At 44.2% G+C, this 21,323-nt stretch overlaps 1 protein-coding gene across 6 annotated transcripts in view; it reads right to left on the bottom strand.

Moving 5' to 3' along the window:
- The window catches only part of plekha7b (pleckstrin homology domain containing, family A member 7b), a 549,182-nt gene that overhangs the window by 203,596 nt on the left and 324,263 nt on the right, over positions 1 to 21,323 (bottom strand). For all 6 annotated transcript variants that reach the window (XM_068046273.1, XM_068046275.1, XM_068046276.1 and 3 more), the window contains one exon: positions 10,274 to 10,385. In XM_068046273.1, the coding sequence (XP_067902374.1) occupies positions 10,274 to 10,385 (112 nt within the window). The remainder of the gene's footprint in view (positions 1 to 10,273; positions 10,386 to 21,323) is intronic.

The raw sequence follows: 21,323 nt of genomic DNA, 5'->3' as shown, positions 1-21,323 counted from the left end.
CCGAATGTTGCAGGCTGGCTCATTCCAAGGTCCAGGACTACGTGCTGAGGGACGCACTAAAGCTTGGGGCAGCCGCAGCAAAGGCTCAATGGGAAAAGACCACAGTGTAAGGTTCCCCCACCAAGCTGAACTGAGGGGCTGGATCCATGGGAAACCCCTCGAACTGTATCGGGAAAATTTTGTGTGCTGTAAATGTAAAAATGTATCTGGCACGACAAATGTGAAATGGAAGGGTTGTGAGGCAACTCATGATTGTATTTAAGCAAACGGACCTCCTTTGCACTGTTTGTAATTTTTGACTTGATGCTGTTTGAAACTCTTTGATCATGTATTTTTTTTTTATACAGATTTTTATGAATAAAGTACATTTTGGAAAAAAAAAACCTTGATTTTGAACCTGTGCTAGCTAAGTTTTGAGCAAAATGGCTGTTAAATTCTGGAGCTTCAGGCCAGGGAGTGCACAACACCTTTTGGGTGGTAGTGAAGGATAATGAAAGAGGTGTACCTGTTGACCGTATCTTCTTCGTTGAGAAAATCCTTATTGATTGCTGTGGATTCCAAGCTGCGGACATCTTCTGCCTGAAGGACTTCCCCAGCAGTGGATATTTCGATGTGACATTCAAGAATGTGGCGGGATGTATCAAATTCCTGAAGGTGTTCAAGGAGAGGGGGAACCAGGTGCTGTTGTCAATCCTCACAGTGGAGCCACTCTTCATGCTGCCGTCGCAACGCGACTGGGTGGTGGCAATCCACCCCGACAACCCCCATGTACCTGTCTTGGATGTACTCACCTTCCTCGCCAGGTATGTCGAGGTGGCCGGCGGCGGCACTGATGTCAAGGACCCATTTGGGATTTGGACCAGCAAACGGCAAGTCAAGGTGACCTTGCAGGTCAATGCCAATGGAGCCATCATCCATCCTCCCTCCAGCTTCGCTATCAGGGGAAGTCGAGGCTTCTTGGTCTATGCAGGGCAGCCCAGAGTTTGTCGCACCTCTGTCAACTCTGGTCACGTGACGGTCAACTGCAGCACAGTCGTCTGCAAGAAGGAAGCCATCAAACCAAGGACTGTAAGCAGAATAAGTTTAGAGATACAACACTGAAACAGGCCCTTCGGCCCACCGAGTCTGTGCCGACCATCAACCACCCATTTATACTAATCCTACACTAATCCCATATTATTACCACATCCCCACCTGTCCCTACATTTCCCTACCACCTACCTATACTAGGGGCAATTTATAATGGCCAAACTACCTACCAACCTGCAAGTCTTTTGGCTTGTGGGAGGAAACCGGAGCACCCGGAGAAAAGCCACGCAGACACAGGGAGAACTTGCAAACTCCACACAGGCAGTACCCAGAATTGAACCCGGGTCGCTGGAGCGGTGAGGCTGCGGTGCTAACTACTGCGCCACTGTGCCGCCCCAAGTGCTGCAACCTGTGCGGTGGGGCAGGCCACCTCTACAAAACCTGCCCCAAACGTTACCACAATAATGCACAGGCTGCAATGTCCAAAGAAAGGCTGGGAAAAGGAACTGCAAACACGTCTGGTGCTGGGAAGGAGACAGGAAACCCTCCCCGCAGCGAGGAAAGCCTATCTGAGAAGTAGAGGCAGCTGCAACTGGTGACCCAACACTTACCCCATGCCCGGAAACTCCTCCCCTACAGACAGAATCAATGAAGGAGGAGGCAGCAGATGGACAAACTGGTCAGTGGCAAGTGGTAAAAAGGAAAACCACAAAGTAGAAGCCTCCAAAAAAGGAACAGGTCACCACCCAAATCAGTGGCAAGAGAAGGCGATCGTCTGAGACAGACTACAGCAGCTCCTCCTCATTTGATGAGGAAGGACTGGAAAGAAAGCACCTGCAAAATAAGTGACAGAACTCAAAAGGAGCTAGAAGAGAAAGACCCCAAGCTCCAGGGCACTGGAATCTGTGATGGGCCCAGCGTGCCCCAAATCCAAAGCACCAAACCCAGCAAGATGCCCAGTGCACCCCAGTTCCGGGACACCAAGAGCAGTGAAGTGTCTGACACAGTCCAGCTCCGGGAAGCTGGGAGCAGTGATGTCTTCGAGGAGGGACAGAGGGGAAACACACCACCAGCAGAGGACAGCTCAAGTCTTGCTGCCTACACGAGCCCCCCGATGTCACCCCAGTGGTACAAACGCTCCATAAGCAACCAGGAGGGGTTTCTGAGCCCAGCAAATGGGAAACAGCTTGTGTACACTATTGGTATGTAGGAACATACCCAAGGACTGGGACTAGCAAGGACAACTGGTGTGGTAAGCAACACCCAACTTGAAAATGGGTATAAAGATTGCTTCAATTAATGTGCTTAGCATTAAATACACTACGCGATGTGTTTCGACCTTGGACTACCTCACCAAGGTCAAAGCCAACCTGCTGTTTCTGCAGGAGTGTGGATTTCCACGCCTCAGCGCTTACAGGCAATGGTCACGATGGTGGTCCCACGGGCCATCGATCTGGTCCGGGGGAAATGATTCCCCTTCCTCCGGCCTGGGTATTCTGCTGTGGGGAGGTAACTTCACCATCTCCGAAGTTAAGGAGGTGATGGGCAGTCGCCTCCTCGTAGCAGATGTAATGTATAACAATGCTCCGCTCCGGTTGATCAATGTGTATGCCCCGGTTCAATGCAGCGAGTGACTGACTGTCCTCCAGCAGCTCCCACTGCTGCTGGTGACGTCCAGGCCGGTCATTCTCGGCAATGACTTCAACTGCATTAACGCAGCTGAACGATCCAGCAGTGATGACAGCAAACTGGATGCTATGTCCAGATAACTGATGTAAACAATAAAAGGTGCCAAGCTGCACAATGTCTTCAGCAAACCTGCAGACGGAACGCAGCGTACAGACACCTGGTCAAGACCGGACGGGTCTGCCTGTTCCGGGATTGACTTCCTGTTTGTGTCCCGTGATTTCACTGTCAGATCCACCGATGTCAAGCCAGTGTTCTTCTCTGACCACTGCCTCTTCGTGGCCGACTGTCACTTGCAGGACAACCAGCGGGTTGGCAGGGGGACATGGAAGCTGAATGTTACACTGCTAACCCCAGAGAACATTGAGGAACTCAAAAGGGATTACAAAGGTTGGTGAACTGTGAAACCCCTCTTTGAGTCTCCGGTACACTGGTGGGAAGCGATCAAGGCAAACATCAAGAGGTTCTTTATCTTCAAAGGTGTTCAGAGGGCGAGAGAGAGACAGAGGAAAATGTCCTGACTCCAGAAAAGAATGTAAAATCTGCTCCAGCTGCAGTCGATGGGGGTCGAGATCAAGGAGGATCTCTAATAGGTGAAGAGCCAGCAAACCTTGCCACAGAGGCCTCCGAGAGCATCTTCCAGTCCAGAGTCCACTCCATTGAGCACAATGAGACATGCTCACATTTCTTCTTCCAAAAGCTAGAGAGAGAAAGCTCTGTGATCAGCAGCCTGAAGGAAGAGGATGGCTCGGTAACGTCTTTGCAGTCTGACATACTAAGGATTAGCAAATCCTTTTATGCTGGGCTGTACGACATGAAGCCCACGGACAGCACGTCCTCCCAGTCCTTCCTGTCATCTATCACGGAGTTCTTAGATGACAGTATGCAGGAGAGTCTGGACAAACCGCTAACTCTGGATGAGCTGACAAACGCCGTCAGATCCTTTGAGATGAGTAAAACTCCTGGAAACGACGGCTTACCTGTTGAGTTGTATTCAGTTCTGTGGGACTGGATCGGCCCAGACCTGCTGGAAGTGTACGAGAGTATGCTTCTGGCTGGCAACATGTCAGAATCCATAAGAAAAGGCATCATCACCCTCATCTACAAGGGGGAGAAGGTGGAAATCAGAAATTGGTGGCCCATCTCACTGCTTAATGCAGACTACAAGATCCTAGCCAAAGTCATCGACAGTCGGGTCAAGTCTGCTCTGGAGTTGGTGATTCACCCTGACCAGACCTGTACTGTACCCAGCAGGAAGATCTTTGATAGTCTCGTGCTATTCAGGGATACGATTTTTTGCCTATGTACAGGACAGGAGGGTGGACACCTGCCTCATCAGCTTAGACCAGCAGAAGGCTTTTGACAGACTATCGCACACATATATGATGGACGTGTTCTCCAAAATGGGGTTCGGGAGAGAATCCGCAATTGGATCAAACTGCTCTGCACAAACATCAGCAGCGCAGTCTCAATCAATGGATGGGAATCAGAAAGTTTCCCGATCAAATCAGGAGTCAAACAGGGCTGTCCTCTCTCCCCTGTCTTGTTTGCTGTATCAAACCTTTTTCTGAGTCCATTAGAGGAGTGACAATCCCAAGCAGCAGAGGCACTCAGGTCAAAACCTCTCTGTATCTGGACGACGTCGCTGTCTTCTGCTCGGATCCGCTGTCCATTCGCAGACTGATGAGCATCTGCGACCAGTTCGAACTGGCCTCGGGAGCCAAAGTAAATCGCGGCAAGAGCAGGGCCATGTTTTTTGGGAACTGGGCCGACCAATCCTTTGTCCCCTTTACCATTAGGTCAGACTACCTGAAGGTGCTGGGGATATGGTTTGGAAGGGCCAGGGCGTGCGCGAAAACCTGGAAGGAGTGAGCAGCCATGGTAAACTATAAACAGAGCATGTGGGGGCAGCGTTCTCCCTCCATTATTGGTAAGAACATGGTCATCAGGTGCCAGGCGCTCACGTTGTTGCTGTATGTGGCGCAGGTCTGGCCCCGCTCCTGCGCCGTGGCAGTCACCCAACCCATTTTCCGCTTTATCTGAAGATCCAAAATGGACCATGTCCGGAGGGACACGATATTCAAACCTCTGGATAAAGGCAGAAAAAACGTACCAAACGTCACCCTCATCCTCATGACCACCTTCGTGTGCGGCTGCATCAAGCTGTGCATAGAACCCCAGTATGCAAACACCAAGCGTCACTGCTTGCTGAGGTTCTATCTGTCTCCGGCGTTACGAGGGATGGGTCTGGCCATATTGACACGAATGCTCCATCCAGTTGGACCGTGCTGTACCACCTATCCTTCGTGAAAATGTTTGTGCAGAAAAACACCTTTGACCAACCAATCCATTAGGCAGGGGTCTGCACGGAATGTCAAGGCCCTATGCGAAAAGGAGATGGTGGATCCTGTCGGATGGTTCCCCGAGCAGACTGCCAAAGTCATTTGGCAGAATGCCTCATCACCAGAACTTTCAAACAAGCACCAAGACGTAGCTTGGCTGGTGGTGAGAAGTTCCCTCCCAGTCAGATCCTACCTGCATGCCCGGAATCTCTCTGCCTCTGCACGCTGCCCTCGAGGTGGCTGTGGTGGGGAAAGAGACTGTTGCCCACCTCCTTCTGGAATGTGCCTTTGCAAAGCAGGTGTGGAAAGAGATGCAGTGGTTTTTGTCAAGGTTCATCCAGAGCAGCTTTGTAACACTGGAGTCTGTGCTCTACGGTCTGTTCCCAGGGATGCACACAACGATAAACATCTGGAAAGAGTGGACAACTCTTTGCACTGGAGGACCATCAATTCGGTGAAAGACGCTCTTTGGTATGTCCAAAACTTGCTGGTCTTCCAGTGCAAGGAGTTGCCCACGACTGAATGTTGCAGACTGGCACATTCCAAGGTCCAGGACTACGTGCTGAGGGACACACTAAAGCTTGGGGCAGCCGCCGCAAAGGCTTAATGGGGAAAGACCGCTGTGCAAGGTCCTCCCGTCACAGTGAACCCAAGGGGCTGGAACCCATGGAACACCCCTCAGGCAATATGTACTAAAACATGGTTTTGGTGTAAAATGTACATTGCATATAAAACGGAATGGAAGGGTTGCGAGGCAACTCACTTCTGTATTGAAGAAAACTGATTTCCTTTTCACTTTCTGGAATGTCAACTTGGAGCTGTTTTGAACTGTTTTGTACTTTTTAAAAAAAAACAGATTTTTATGAATCAAGTATATTTTTGGAAAAAAAACCTAGACTGGCATCTGAGCGAGCCAAAATTGAAATGGCAGTTACTGTACCTGATTTATGACTTTTATTTGTTCTCCTCTTCCCTTTTCCTCGTATTCATGTTTTCAGTTTAATGAAAAGTCAGCACCAATAACATTAACCAGTCTCATCTCTTTCCAGGTCGAAGACCAAACAGTATTTCCAGTACTTAACAACTTTTATTGCAGATTTTCAGCATTAGTTTTTTTTTGATTTATAGCAAAATAATCACTTTCTAAGCCTACACAACACTGATAGTTTAAATGCAGAACACCATCTAAAATTAAGTGTACACATCTGCATCTCATTGAATCACTAGACTCTCAAAGTGTTTTAAGTTTTACAAACATTTTTCATTTCACTTTTTGATCTGCTTTGTCTGATGTGTGCATAAACTTATCAGATCATCTCTAAACCAAACTACAGAGAAATCAACACATGCTCTATATAGAGGACACAGTCTCTACTCAGAGGCACAATCCACATACTGCTCAAGTCCAGACAACTTGGGTGCAGTTTAGAAGAGCCAAGTCCTAGGGACCTCCGAGTATGCCCACGGTTACTCGTGGGGGGATTAAATCAGCTAAGACCACCACTTGTCTAGCTAGGACTACATTAGTGCATTTCCTTGAACTATTATCCAAGTTGAGTGAAAAGAATCCCGACTGTAGGTGGCAGAGTTAGCCCCCGTCCTCAATTCCAACAGCAAGCCAGGTAGGCTGATCAATACAGTGACTTGGCGTACTGTAGATCTGCCTTGTTCAAGTATTGGATTATCATGCCTGCCACAGTGGTTTACCACCATCCATCACGAGGCAGGCCAACTTGGAACAACATGGACCCCAAAGAGACAATGCTTACCTCACTTCTCCATCAGGGAATATGGTAACTAACAATTTGAGCTCTTCCAAGGTGTTGAGCACCCATTGGGAGTTCCCCTGATGGGCAGCACAGCTCAGCATAAAATGTACGAGTGCCAGTGCCACAGTTTTCCTCACTAAAATATGGACACACACCACGACCTGTCAAAAACCCGTTGCACCAAGTGGGACTGTGGAATTTAAATAACTGCTTTCATCTTTAGGTACAGAGTCCTGGACAGAAAAGCATCTGCTCATGTTTAGTCTCCCATTAATGCCTTCTAGCAGCCGTCAACCGAAGTCTCAGAACGTCCTGAACTAGACTACGGACATACTGGAACCAGCTACACATGGGAGAATGCATCATGCCAGCCAGCTTAATTTTCTTTTAATTTCTTCTCAAGATACGCACAATGTCAACAAGACTGCATTTATTCCCCATCTTCTTGGTAATTGCTTGTACAAGTAAGTGGCTGCTATATCACTTCAGAGAGCATTAAAAGTCAACCAATGTGATAAAGAGTCACAGTGTAGGCAGGTTCTTTTCCCTGAAGGTTATTAGTGAACCAGTTACTTTTTAAAAAAAAAGACATTGATTTCATAGTCATTTTTCTGGTGCTGTCCCAGATTATAACTTGGTATGGTGGGATTTGAAATCTCAACTGCTGGGTTGCTAGTCCAGTACTGTAACGAGCATAACACCACACCTGGTGGCTCCAAATATTTAATCTAGGTCCATGAGGGTCCTTACCAGAAAGACATACCCATTACAAGGCTTTCTACTCCTCCAAGGTACTCTGTGACTGATCGGGCTAGGCTGGAGCCTTCTCTCCCTGCAGATGTTTCCTCTTTGGCCACAAATCCAATTTGCAGCTTTCTCCTGAATCTCACCCAAGGTGGAAGAAGTCCCTCCGCTGCATGCTTAGGAATTCTGAATCATGAAAAACTGTTTGGACACATGTCTAATGTGCTAGAAACTTTACCTGTGACTTTTTTTTTAAATCATTGAAGACAAACTATAGTACCCTTCACCTCTTCACAGTACAATCTCAAAAAACTGTATCCAGGCTGAATTTGACATCCACCAGTGCCCGCATGTACTGATAAGAATCAACACTCGTAATAGATGCCCACGTATCCTCCATTCAAGATCATCACGCTCCCCTGTTGAGCACTGAAAAGCCATAATATTGCACTTGGAGACACCCATTACCATATCTCATTTCACAAGATGGTGGATAGAACTCACCAGTTAGTATTAAATTACTAATTCATAGTAGTACTTATTGATTAACAATTTCTGAAACAAAAAATCTAATACCCTAGCTAAACCACATTTGCACTGGTGCCTGTTAAATCAGTTCCTGAGGTTTACAAAGACTAACATTAATCCCTTCTTAAGACCGCATAAATACTATGTACAAGTAAAAGTAAAACGTGAGATTAATCTCATCAAAAAGTTTAGGCTTAACTGATGCTAGTGAACTGTAAGTAATCCAAAATAGAAGTACTAGAGTTCTGCTGTGTGCAGGCCCTGAACTAAGGGAAAAGAATGAAGACAGGCAAGGGATGGAGGGGGTTGAGGTGAGTGAGGGAACACACACACATGAAGAAAAATGATGACAAGTAATGAAGGAGATTAAACTAAGATTTTCAATACTTTGAGAAAGCCAATAGTTACCCATCTCCCTGTTATTAAAGTCATAATACAGAACATAGATAAAATCAGAGTGCAGCTCTTCGTGTTTCTGCTCTAACCTATAGGGAGGTCAGGTGGAGAGAATCTATAAAATGCGGTAAATTGATGCTACAATTATCTCAATACACATATATCTCATAATACTTCAAAACATTGAGGAAAGGCAACCGGCAACACCACCAAAAATAAAAATAGCTTAAATCATACAGAATTCGAGTAAGGTAGCAAGAAAATTGCTATGCTGTGCATTTTGAGAGATGCCAAATAAGCGTTAAGTTTGCAAGAAACTATATAGTGCAGAGGCTGTGTGGGTAATTGTATGTTCTTATCTGTACCCTCTAATTATCATGACTCATGCTTATATAGTTGGTTCCGTCTGGATGCAAATACTGTCCCATGGAATCCCATCATCTGGTCCTTATTTGTGAAGGCAAGAAACAGAAAGCAAAAAATTCTACCTAAGCCCAAGCATCTTTAATGAAGTTGAGTACACTATTTTCTACAAGCGATAAGAAATTATTTGATGAGAATTACAAATTTTTTCTAATAACAATCCCTTTGTGTGTTCTCTGTGTCTTTTTCATCCCCTCTTCACACTTCTCATCCAAAACTGGAAAAAAACATGAGTCTGAGGCAGTAAGCTTGATGAGAAGCTAATCAAACACCTTTCAGGAATTTTGAGGTGATAATTAACATTCAATAAAGCATCATATAAAGGACCCAAATGAAAATGACACAAAATAGCCTACCCAATGTTGAAAATCAATGCTGGTCAGTACTGTGCTACAGCTCCATGTGCTGTGGAATTCAGTCCATTTAAATTGCAATGCGTATTACATACAATCGCATTTCTGACTGAGGATTTTCCACATTGTTTGTGGGTCAGGAAGTGGAAAACCACATTGATGAAGTGGACAAGGCTGCCTGAGCACTCAGCTTGCCTGCAATGAGACAAAAGGCAGCTGGCATCGCAGACTGCAGCAATTAATTGGTTTTAATGCCTCCACAGGCAGCACTGCTCATTTACTTTATATTGGCCCTGCCAAGCCTTATGAGTGGCTTGTGATTTGCTGGGCTATCTCAGCCATAAAAGTAGACTATTTGGGAGATAGTCAACACGAAAACATTCCTTCTTAACCCCTACAATAAATGTTGATGAGCACAGTACTTTTCGGAAAGCATTATAGAAGTGGTCAAATTCAAAGTCTTTTATTTTTTTTTTTTTTTAAACTTTTATGTTCATTTTCTTCCCCCCGTCTCACTGCTCACTTAAAAGCACTGAACCCATAAGGTTCCACACGGTCAGATTTGTGATCGTCGATCACACTTCTGTATTTTTCTGCTTCTGTTCACCATTCGCATGTTAGTCCTTTTGCTGCATACATACACTAATAAAAATATGCCTTATATATAAACATATAAACACACACAGTTTTTATTGGTGAGTTTATAATGCCTTTCAGAAGTAAGGACAAGGGGTTATTAGGATTGTATTAACACCTGAAGTGGGTCCTTAACAGAGCAAAACAAAATCAAACCAGGATTATCTGCAAGTTATTTGATCAGAGTTGATCCAGTCATCACCTGACAGCCATACATGTGCAGTCCCAACAGGAGTTATTGGACAGATACCATAATATTTTTAATTCATATATCTTAGTAGCAAAATAATTAGGGTTGCTGCAAATTACAGTAGGGCCGACATATATTTTGTTGTCTACACATGGAAAGACCAGCTCTTAACCTCACCTTTGAAACTGGAGCAGCGTCCACTGTGGAGGTAGTTACTGCTGTGGAGGTTTCACTGACCATACTTTGCGGCCTTTGGTCTGCCTGTTGCTTGGACATGTGGGTATTTGGTCTAAAATATAAGAAACAGCAATATCAATTACTTCAAAGTTTCACATGTGGTTAAAGAAAAGACTGCTGCAAGCCTGTACTTCTGACATCAGCAGGAGCAACTGGCACTCTACAGACTAAAATTTGTGGAATGTGTGCAGAAAATATGGCCTCTACTTACAATATCAAACCTACAGTGTAATAAAATATTAAATGCTTGTGAAACTGATAGAAAAAGCCAAGCAAGAGTGGATCCTTCTGTAAAAACAAGACACTTAATTTGCATTAAAGGAGCGCACGTGCATCTCAGACACTTCAGCAATGTCAGCATTAGCCATATGTTTTCATTATGTACTTCTCAGAACTTTCCTCTAATCTTCTCCTCAGCTCCAAGTATGCCTTCACATACATTGGGGGCGGGGGGGGGGGGAGGGGGGGGGGGGGAGGTGTTGTGCAGTGGGAGCTGGTTGGAAAAGGATCTTCATTTCCCCAGTGTTGAGTGAAAGATCTATCTTCTCATATGCTGCAGAGGGGGTGATAATGATTTGGAGCAATGCAGTACTGAAGAGAGTGCTGCACTGTTGAAGGTGCTTTCTTTCAGGCGAGATGTTAAACTAAGGCCCGGTCTGCCCTCTTAGGTGGATGGAAAAGATCCCATGATACTATTTTAAAGAAGAACAGGGCAGTTATCCCTGGTATCCTGGCCAATATTTATTCTTCAATCAACATCACAAAAACAATATCTAGTCATTATCACATTGCTGTTTGTGGGAGCCTTGTGCACAAATTTGCTGCCCTGTCTCTTACAACAGTAACTACATTACAAAATTACTTCCACTGTAAAGTGCTTCGGGAGGTCTGGTGGCCATGAATGGTACTATACAAATGCAACTCTCTCTTACCTTCCTTTATCACGTAGAAGCAATGCCGCAAGGTGCTTCATGGAAGCACAATCAGACAAAAATGGAGATAAATCCACAGAATCTAATTACCAGCTCAATCAAACCTCAGCAGCAAATCTAATCAATGTTCGAATTGAACAGATATGAAAGGGCATGATAAAACTACAGCACAAAGACAAAGTCCAAATGAATGCCACACACAGTTCCCGCGCAGCTAACCCCATTACCAAATATAAATCTACCAGCCTGTGTGGTGTCAGTTATCATGCCGACCCCATTTTTCCTGAGTCTCCAAACATTCTACAAGTAATCCGAGCTCCTTCAACACCTTACAAATGCTAAGAGCTGGATCAATACCTCAGTACGCTTACACTAAAATATCGTGTGACATGTTGTCAGCACACTGGACCAGCTCAGAATCAGATCAGTTCTGCACATTAAGGGCTGGATTTTGTTCTCAGTCCGATATCAGGTTTCGTGGCGGGAGGAGCTGGAGAATCGGAGCGACAGCGGCTGCTACAGAACCCGACGCTGGGATTGCCGGTTCCGATCTTCCTGGCAGCGGCGGGGCTCCGTGGCGGCACGTCTGCCACTCTGCAACGGGATCCTGCTTTCCATATGGTAATTACCTCTTTGCATTCATTTAAATGTAAACCGCAGCGATCTGACCTGCAGTTCCCAATCTGAGCTCGTCGTGCAGCATTCACGCACCTTTACTTTCCTATCCAGAAGAAGCTGGCGCCACCGAAGTGGGGAAGGGGGCAACTCTGCATGTTTTAGTGCATAACTAAGCTCTGCATTATGTTGTACTGTGTGCAGGGCTGGCAGCCTTTTAAAAATGGTGCCAGCACCTGCTCCTGCATCAGGTGACACCATAAACAGTGTCGTCAATGCCACCCCCACCACATGATTGGGGGGGGGGGGGGGGGGGGGGAAAAAGAGGGATGGAAAAGAGGGGCCGCTGCAATTACTATGTTAAGTGGCTGCCCACCGCGCCGGCAGCACGAGTCCCGTGGGGGACGGCATCAATGTTCCATGCCCACCACCGCTCCTGGCAGCAGGGCTACAAAATCCAGCCTGAAGTTTAAAACATTCACCACTTGCAATATTTATAAGTTTTCACTGCTTCTATGCACAAAATAATGAGTTTCATTTGGATATGTGTTCTAATATATAATACTTAGACTGTGCAATGTAAAGCAGTTATGTAAACAGGCTCCCACTGTTACTCAAAGGCTCCCAATTAATGAAGCAATATATGTTTTTGCTTGGAGATGTCTTTGTACAAATGGAAGAACTGGCAGTTCACTATGTTGCATAAATGTCAGAGAGCAGCACACGCAAGGTATTTGGGGGGGGAGGGGGCACATGACAAGTTTTGTCTTACGTAGGGGGCCGGAGAGACAATTTCAGTAAGATAAAGGCATTAAAAATTTATCTTACTATTAATCAAAACAGCAACAAATGTATATTTTTGTGAAGAAGTTTTAAATGAAACGACTAATTTATTGACTTACTACTTTCTCTTCACTATGTTGGACACTGATTTAGTGAGACGCATGGCATTTTTTCCTTGCACAAAGTTTGCCTGCACACTTGCAGTGATGCGGAGTATTCCGGATAGATGTCATTCTGTCAGGAGTGATCTTGATCATGCTCTCTCCCCCAGTCTCTCTCTCTGGTCCCCCCCATCTCTCTCTCTCACGTTGACCCCCCCTCCCCTCCCCTCCACCCCCCCCCCCCCCCCCCCTCTGACAGTTGCAGAGAGCAGGAACGCTCAGCAGATAAGTTGATCAGGTTTTTTAAAAATCAGAAGTTAGTTTCACAGCTGACAGGTGCTCCAAGCAGGAACAGTGGCTTTTGAACTGCGGCCAGATTCGGGGTTTCCCAGCAGGCTTTTAAAAAACCCTGAATTTGTCCAAAGTTGGGAAACAACTGTTCCCGATTTCAGCAACTAACTGCTGTCAAAGTGACTTGCGTTTTTTTTTTAAAGCCAGAGGTTGAAAAATGGCCCAGGTACAGTTTACATCCGCGGGCTGGATGGAAACCACTGGCGGGCCGGATCCCGGGCATGGGGCTTATGTTGGACAACCCCGCAATCCAACACAGGAACATGGGGTATACAGGATTAGAACAGATCAAGACAGCCCAAAATTTAGCCAAAATCTTAGAGTTTTCATAATTTCACAACTTTGTTGGTAAAATTCTGGCTATGACCCAATACAATTCTACAACACACCACTTTACATCGTTCCTCACCAATTCATCAGGTAAACTAGTATTTCCCACCCATCCCACCCAACCCCCGCCGCACCCCACCCCCAACCTGCTATTCTTTAATCTGGAAGGACAAGGCTGAAGGTATCATCACAGCTTTCAGCAGTGTCACTTTGTACTTTTTTTTATTCTTTCATGTGATGTGGGCATCGCTGGCAAGGCTAGCATTTGTTGCCTATCCCCAATTGCCCTTGGCAACTGAGTGGCCTGCGAGGTCATTTCAGAGGGCAGTTAAGAGTCAACCCCATTACTGTGGGTCTCGAGTCATATGAGAGCAGACTTCCTTCCCCAAAGGACATTAGTGAACCAAATGGGATTTTACAACAATCGATGATAGTTTCATGGCACAAATATTTGAGACTAGCTTTCAATTCCAGACTTTTATTAATTTGTGGGATTTTATAAATTAATTGAATTTAAATTCCACCAGCTGCCATGGTGGGATTTAAATCCATGTCCCCAGGCCATTAGCCTGGGTCTCTGGATTACTAGCCCAGTGGCATTGGCTGGAATCTTACATGGGCGATGGGCCCTACCCACCAGCCAAAAAAATCAGGGGCAAGCCCACCTCTGTCAGGCCTGGGAGCCACGCTACAACTTTACGTGGCCCAGGCCCTTAATTGGACTTGTGCAGGAGGCAGTAAGTCCCACCTAATGGAACTGCCAGCCAATCAGCAGCTCCCAGTCCCAGCAGCATCGTCAGCAGTAGTGCCACTGCTGTGACTGCACCCAGCCAACAGCAGGATTGTGGACGTCAGCCCCAGAAGAGACGCAAGTTTTGGGGCCTTGCCAGCGACAATTGGCCAGTACCACCATACCACCATCTCCCCAATTATGTGATTCTTGTACAACTTGCAATAGGTGCCCAGGTCATCTCTCCCTCTGGCATTCCTCATGTCAAAATGAATTAGGAAGTTAATTTGCCTCAGTGTTCGGCAATCTACAAGCAAATCTAATAGAATGTTCAATACATAATCAAAACAGAAGAAGAATACATGTGTGAGAATATTGTGATTAAACCTTTACAACCTTCTGGTCAGACTACAAATTGACTGTTGCATATAGTTCTGTTTGCCAAGACATCTGATGGCATTCAGATGCTAGAGGCAGTGCAGGGAATAGAAAAAGGCTCATCCCTAGTATCAAAAGTCTTGACTATATGCAAAGACTAGAGAAACTTGGAAATTTCACCTGGAATAGGACATCTGAGATATGATGTTATAGAACATAGAACAAAGTTAAGGGAATGTAAAAGGCAAGTCCAGAATATTAGTTTCAAGTTAAATTGCAAGAGTTGTGTAAGGGGACATGGACTAAAACTGGTAAAGCATAAATTTAGCATGTCAGGAAATTCCCAGACCAAAAAGTTTTCCTAAAATTTCTTGCTGCATCATTTTAAAGCAAGAGCTATTTAAAATAAGCACATCATGAAATTCACACTCCTGCGCACAAAGAAATTTTACGTGTATCCTATAACCAGTCTGCTATCAGAGCAAAATAAACTTCTGGGAATTTATTAGCAGAGAAATAAATAAATGTGTTTACTCCTAACTTAGTCAGGTCATTCTTACTGGCTTGGTAAACAAGTTTACCAAAAAACTTTAGGTTACCTTTTGAAATGAACCTTTACAAGTTACTACTTGCCCACACATGGAAAATAAAGAGACACCATTCCTGCTGGCAACAACTAAGAATCAGTCTTTATAAATTCCCCACTGCTGTGGGAAATTAGCCCGCAATTCTCAACTCACCGCATACTCTGGAATGGTCGTGCAGCACTGCAAAGTGAAGTGAGTAACTAGCAATTCCAGTGTCAGAAAAAAGAGAGTCAATCTACATCCAGTACTAAGGAAAGGAAGAGGATCATTGGTTGAAGGAGTTCAGTGAACAAGAATTAAGGAAAAGGAGTTCAGTTTCTCTCCCTTCAGCCAAGTCAATTCCACATCCATTTGTCCCTCCTCCCTGTTCTTTTCTGACTTTTGAAAAAAAAATTTTCAAAGAGGTGGCACACAGGACAATAATAATTCTTTATCATACTGCATTGTCTATGTTAACAACCTTCATTGTTTTTCCCCAACCCTCACCAGAAATTCTTAATTGCTGAGTTGACTGACTGGAATTTAGCAGATAAGAACTAAACAAGAGTTGGCATAAAAACTCATCAGGCAACCTTACTCACAAGAGGTTTTGTTTTGTGGTTAATCACAAACCAGGAATAGAAACACTCCGAATCCCTGCACCTTATATAGTCAGATGCATTCAGCACACACACTTTCCTTGACTTTTCTCTATGTTCTGTATTTAAATTTCAGTTCAGGGAATAAGATCATTGTAATGGGAACCTAGAGACTCTGTGTAAAGCATTTTCAGAATATAAATGTGTCTCATTGAGACAGAATATGACAGCAGACTTGCCTGTACTGTGTTCCATTGACCATAACAAAATCAGAATTGTGTTATAACAAATGGCAATTTGTTCAATGTACTGTTCATTTGCTGACTTCAAAATGTTTTGGGTGAATTTTGTATTCAAGGTAAGGAATGTTACCAGTTGCAAAGAGAATCCTGCTCCATGTCAGACACCCATTATCAGCATCAAGCATTCCCAGATCTTTCTTTCTTTTGGGCCTCCTTATCTCGAGAGACAATGGATACGCGCCTGGAGGTGGTCAGTGGTTTGTGAAGCAGCGCCTGGAGTGGCTATAAAGGCCAATTCTGGAGTGACAGGCTCTTCCACAGGTGCTGCAGAGAAATTTGTTTGTCGGGGCTGTTGCACAGTTGGCTCTCCCCTTGCACCTCTGTCTTTTTTCCTGCCAACTACTAAGTCTCTTCGACTCGCCACATTTTAGCCCTGTCTTTATGGCTGCCCGCCAGCTCTGGCGAATGCTGGCAACTGACTCCCACGACTTGTGATCAATGTCACACGATTTCATGTCGCGTTTGCAGACGTCTTTATAGCGGAGACATGGACGGCCGGTGAGTCTGATACCAGTGGCGAGCTCGCTGTACAATGTGTCTTTGGGGATCCTGCCATCTTCCATGCGGCTCACATGGCCAAGCCATCTCAAGCGCCGCTGACTCAGTAGTGTGTATAAGCTGGGGGTGTTGGCCGCTTCAAGGACTTCTGTGTTGGAGATATAGTCCTGCCACCTGATGCCAAGATCAGGTTTAACATTATTGGGCAGAGAAGAGGGAGTTTTCCTTCGCATAGAACCATCTCCTTAGCCTACCTTCAGAGTGTGCAAAGGTGTGATATTTTACATTTCCTACACCGATCGTTTTTGTGGCTTCTCTGCTTAGCAGTTCATGACTAACTTCTAGTGCTGCGCTGTGGGCCTGATAAACTGGCTAAACTTAGTACACGTAGACCTTTAAAGATAATAATGAGAGCATTTCATCCATGTGCACTAGATTTGAATCCATGTCCCAGTGGTCAGTATGGAAGAGCTGCTGTAACAACCTTGAGCACAAACATCCAATCCATTCAATTTTCCAATGAAGGTACATCCCTACAATACAAGGACATAAAAGCACAGAAAGGGTAAAAACCATGCCATTCATGCAGTCCAAACCTCACAACAACCATGATTTATATATTCAATCATGCATTCCACCCCATCCAAAATTCAGCATAAATGCTTCAGATTCTGAAAAATAAATCAAGATGGAACTCCAGAACCTCCAACAATCTTCACTATTTAACTCTTGGCTTGCGGATCAATACCATTATACCCCATAGAAAAAAAACAGAGCAGGAAACAATGCATGGTACAATAACTGTATTTTCGGAGGTGATGTGTAACAGATGGCATCTCATATTCAAACTTTCAGCAGATAAATGCTTGTGGGTGGGGTTTACAGATCCAGCACCTATTGCTGCAGAGTTTTAAGGCAAACTGACCTTTCATGTTTCAGGAACATAGATTACCCAGAACAATTTCCTAACATGACAATATACTCCGTTTTCAAGTAAATCAAGGCAGATGCTATGACTGGCAATTCAGAAAATTAAGCAAATAAATGAGAGCAATATTCAAGATGGTCCAAGTCAAGCTAACTGGGACCATTAACAAGCAGGTCTTGAAGCCAACTTATTTCGAGGCCAATTGGAAATACATTTAAATATTAAACTATCTCAGTAAAAATCTGTTTAAAAATGATTCATTACTTAACAACATTTTCTGCTAGTGAATATGTTTTGTTACGGCCACATGATGTGGCATGGGTGGTTCCCACTGGTCAACTCCTCACCTGACAGTAGCAAGTGTATTTGCATTAAGAGTTTAGCCCCTTTAGGTTTTATTTTTCAAATAAACAGACAGTAACAGGTTTTCTTGCAGGTTTTAAAAAACAGAAAGTCAATTGGCTAGCTAAGAGGAAAGAGAGAGTAGGCATAAATGGGTCATTTTCTGGTTGGCATGATGTAACGAATAGTGTGCCACAGGAATCAGTGATGGGGCCTCACTTTTTACAAATTACATAAATGACTTGGATGAAGAGACCAAAGGTATGGTTGCTAAATTTGCTGATTACATAGGTAGGAAAATAAGTTGTGAAGAGGATACAAGGAGGCTACAAAGGGATATAGATAGGTTAAGTGAGTGGGCAAAGACCTGGCAAATGGAGTATAATGTGGGAAAATGTGAAATTGTCTGTTTTGGCAGGAAAAATAAAAAAGCATATTATCTAAATGATGAGAGATTGTAGAGCTCTGAGATGCAGAGGGATCTGGGTGTCAGACTGCATGAATCACAAGATTAGTAAGGAGGTTCAGCACATAATTAGGAAAGCTAATAGAATGTTAGAATTTATTGCGAGGGGAACTGAATACAAAAGTAGGGAGGTTATGCTTCAGCTATACAGGGCACTGGCGAGACCACATCTGGAGTTGTGTATACAGTATTGGTCTCCTTATTTAAGGAAGGATGTAAATGCGTTAGAAGCAGTTCAGAGAAGGTTTACTAGACTAATACCTGGAATGGGTGGATTGTCTTAAGAAGAAAGGTTGGACAGGCCAGGCTTGTATCTGCTGGAGTTTAGAAGAGTAAAAAACAACTTGATTAAAACATAACATACCTGAGGGGTCTTGACAGGGTGGATGTGGAAAGGATGTTTTCTCTTGTGGGAGAATATAGAACTAAAGGTCACTGTTTAAAAATAAAGGGGTCACTCATTTAAGACAGAGATGAGGAGAATTTTTTTTTCCAAGGGTCGTGAGTGCTGAACCTCCATACTAATCTTTTGTGATTCATGTACTCTGATGCCCAGATCCCTCTGCATCTCAGAGCTCTACAATCTCTCATCATTTACATAATATGCTTTTTAACTTTTCCTGCCAAAACAGACAGTTTCACATTTTCCCACATTATACTCCATTTGCCAAGTCTTTGCCCACTCACTTAGCCTATCTATATCCCTTTGTAGCCTCGTGTTCTCTTCACAACTTATTTTCCTACCTATCTTTATGTCATCAGCAAATTTAGCAACTATACCTTCGGTCCTTTCATCAAAGTCATTTATATAAATTGTAAAAAGCTGAGGCCCCAGCACTGATTCCTGTGGCACACCACTCATCACATCTTGCCAACCAGAACTCTCTTCCTCAAAAGGCAGTGAAAGCAGAGTCTTTGAATATTTTTAAGGCAGAGGTAGATAGATTCTTGATAAGCAAGGGGGTGAAAGGTTATTGGGGGTAGGCGGGAATCTGGAGTTGAGGTTACAATCAGATCAGCCATGATCTTGTTGAATGGCAGAACAGGCTTAAGGGGCCGAGTGGCCTACTCCTGCTGCTAATTCGTATGTTCGTATGTATGTTGGTATGTTGTATGCTGTTCATTGATCACTGTGCCTTATCCCGAAATTGCCGCAACCTCATTCACTCACACACACAAACACACACACAAACACAAACACACACAAACACACAACAAAAAGGTAGGTGTTGTTTTGTGGGAGAGAAGGGTTACAATAAACCTGTTGAATTCGAAAGACTCAAAGTCCAGAAAGTTGCGGGCCTGAGATGATTGTAGATTTCTCTCTTGATTGAACGTACCATTGAAGTTGGTGGGTCACTCCTAGCTCTCTCTCTGCTGTATGATGCAGATGTCAGATCTTTTCCAGCAGCACATGTGCTTTCTGGAATGTCAGTAGTTGCAAGCAGCTTCACTTTCCGGGTCAGTCTCTCTTTCTGGCTATCTTTTTAAAAGGTAAAACTGTCACTTCTCACATCCTGTTTGGAGACATTCTGGTTTATTCCCCATGGTGATTGCACAATGGCCCATGGTGTGGCTACTTCACACCTCCTTTGTTTTAGATGGCAGCATTCAATTCTGGAATGGGATGGGTTTCATTAATGCCTTTTGGCTTTGAAGATTTGTCCTGTGCCTTTATCAGACTGTTTGCATACACAAAAGTTAATACCTTTTTCTTCAGTGGCCATTTTGGACCATTGTTCCCTTTTTTAAAAAAAAGGTTCTTTTTCTTAAGACAAAATCCGTTTTTTCATAACTCTTCAGAATTACTCCATGGATGCTGTATCGTCACACGTCCGATGCGCCTGTCAGTTTTTACTGGACATGAGTCAATATAGAGTCATTGTTATTGCATAAAAGGAGGCTATTCAGCCCATGGAGTCCACACCAGCTCTCCGTAGAGCAATCCAGTCAGTCCCTTTCTCCCATTCTAACCCAATGCCCTCAAGTGCCCATCCAATTTCCTTTTGAAATAATTCATCAATTCTGCTTCCACCACACTCGCACACAGCGAGTACATTACCACTCGCTGCGTAAAAAAAATCCTCATATTCCCCCCTGTATCTCTTTCCCAAAACCTTAAATCTGCGTCCCCTTGTCCTTGCAACATTTTCTTTTCCACCTTACCTAAACCTGTCAGAGTCTTGTACACCTCTATGAAACCTCACCTCAATTTCCTTTGCTCCAAGCTTCTCCAACCTCACCCTGTAGCTAAAATCCCTCATCTCTGGAACTATTCTGGTAAATCTCCTCTGGACCCTCTCAAGGTCCCTCATATCCTTCCTAAAGTGTGGCAGTCAGAACTGGATGCAGTACTCTTGTTGTGGCCTAACCAGAGCTTTATGCAGGTTCAGCATAACATCCCTGCTATTGTACTCAATACCTCTATTTAAGAAGCCCAAGATCCCATATGCTTTGCTAACTACTCTCTTAATATATCCTGCCACCTTCAAAGATCAATGCACATAAACCCTCCCCGGTCCCTCTATCCCTGCAGAGTCTTCAGAACTGCACCATTTAGTCTATACTGCCTCTCCCAAACCCTTCTGCCAAAATGCATCACCTCACACATCTCTACATTAAATTCCATCTGCCACTTGTCTGCCCATTCTGCTAGCCTATCTATGCCCTGTTGCAGTTGATTGGTATTATCTTCAGTCTGCCACACCTCCAAGTTTGCTATCAGCAAATTTTGAAATTTTACTCTGTATTCCAACATCCAAGTCATTTATGTATATCCATAAACAGCAGTCCTAGCACTGAAACTTGGGTTTAACCGATGTCTACCAACCTCCAGTCTGAAAATCAACCATTTACCACGACTCACTGTTTTCTGCCCCAACCAATTTTTTTTTTTTTATCCAAGCTGATACCAACATTCCTATTCCATGAGCTGCAATTTTGTTTACCAGCCTTTTATGTGGTACTTTGTCAAATGCTTTCTTAAAATCCATATAGATAACATTCATTGCTTTCCCTTCATCAACCTTCTCTGTTACTTCATTAAAATATTCAATTATTTTATTTTAT

The sequence above is a fragment of the Heterodontus francisci genome, chromosome 14 (genome assembly GCF_036365525.1).
Source record: "Heterodontus francisci isolate sHetFra1 chromosome 14, sHetFra1.hap1, whole genome shotgun sequence".
NCBI lineage: Eukaryota > Metazoa > Chordata > Chondrichthyes > Heterodontiformes > Heterodontidae > Heterodontus > Heterodontus francisci.
This window is presented reverse-complemented; position numbering and strand designations above follow the sequence as displayed.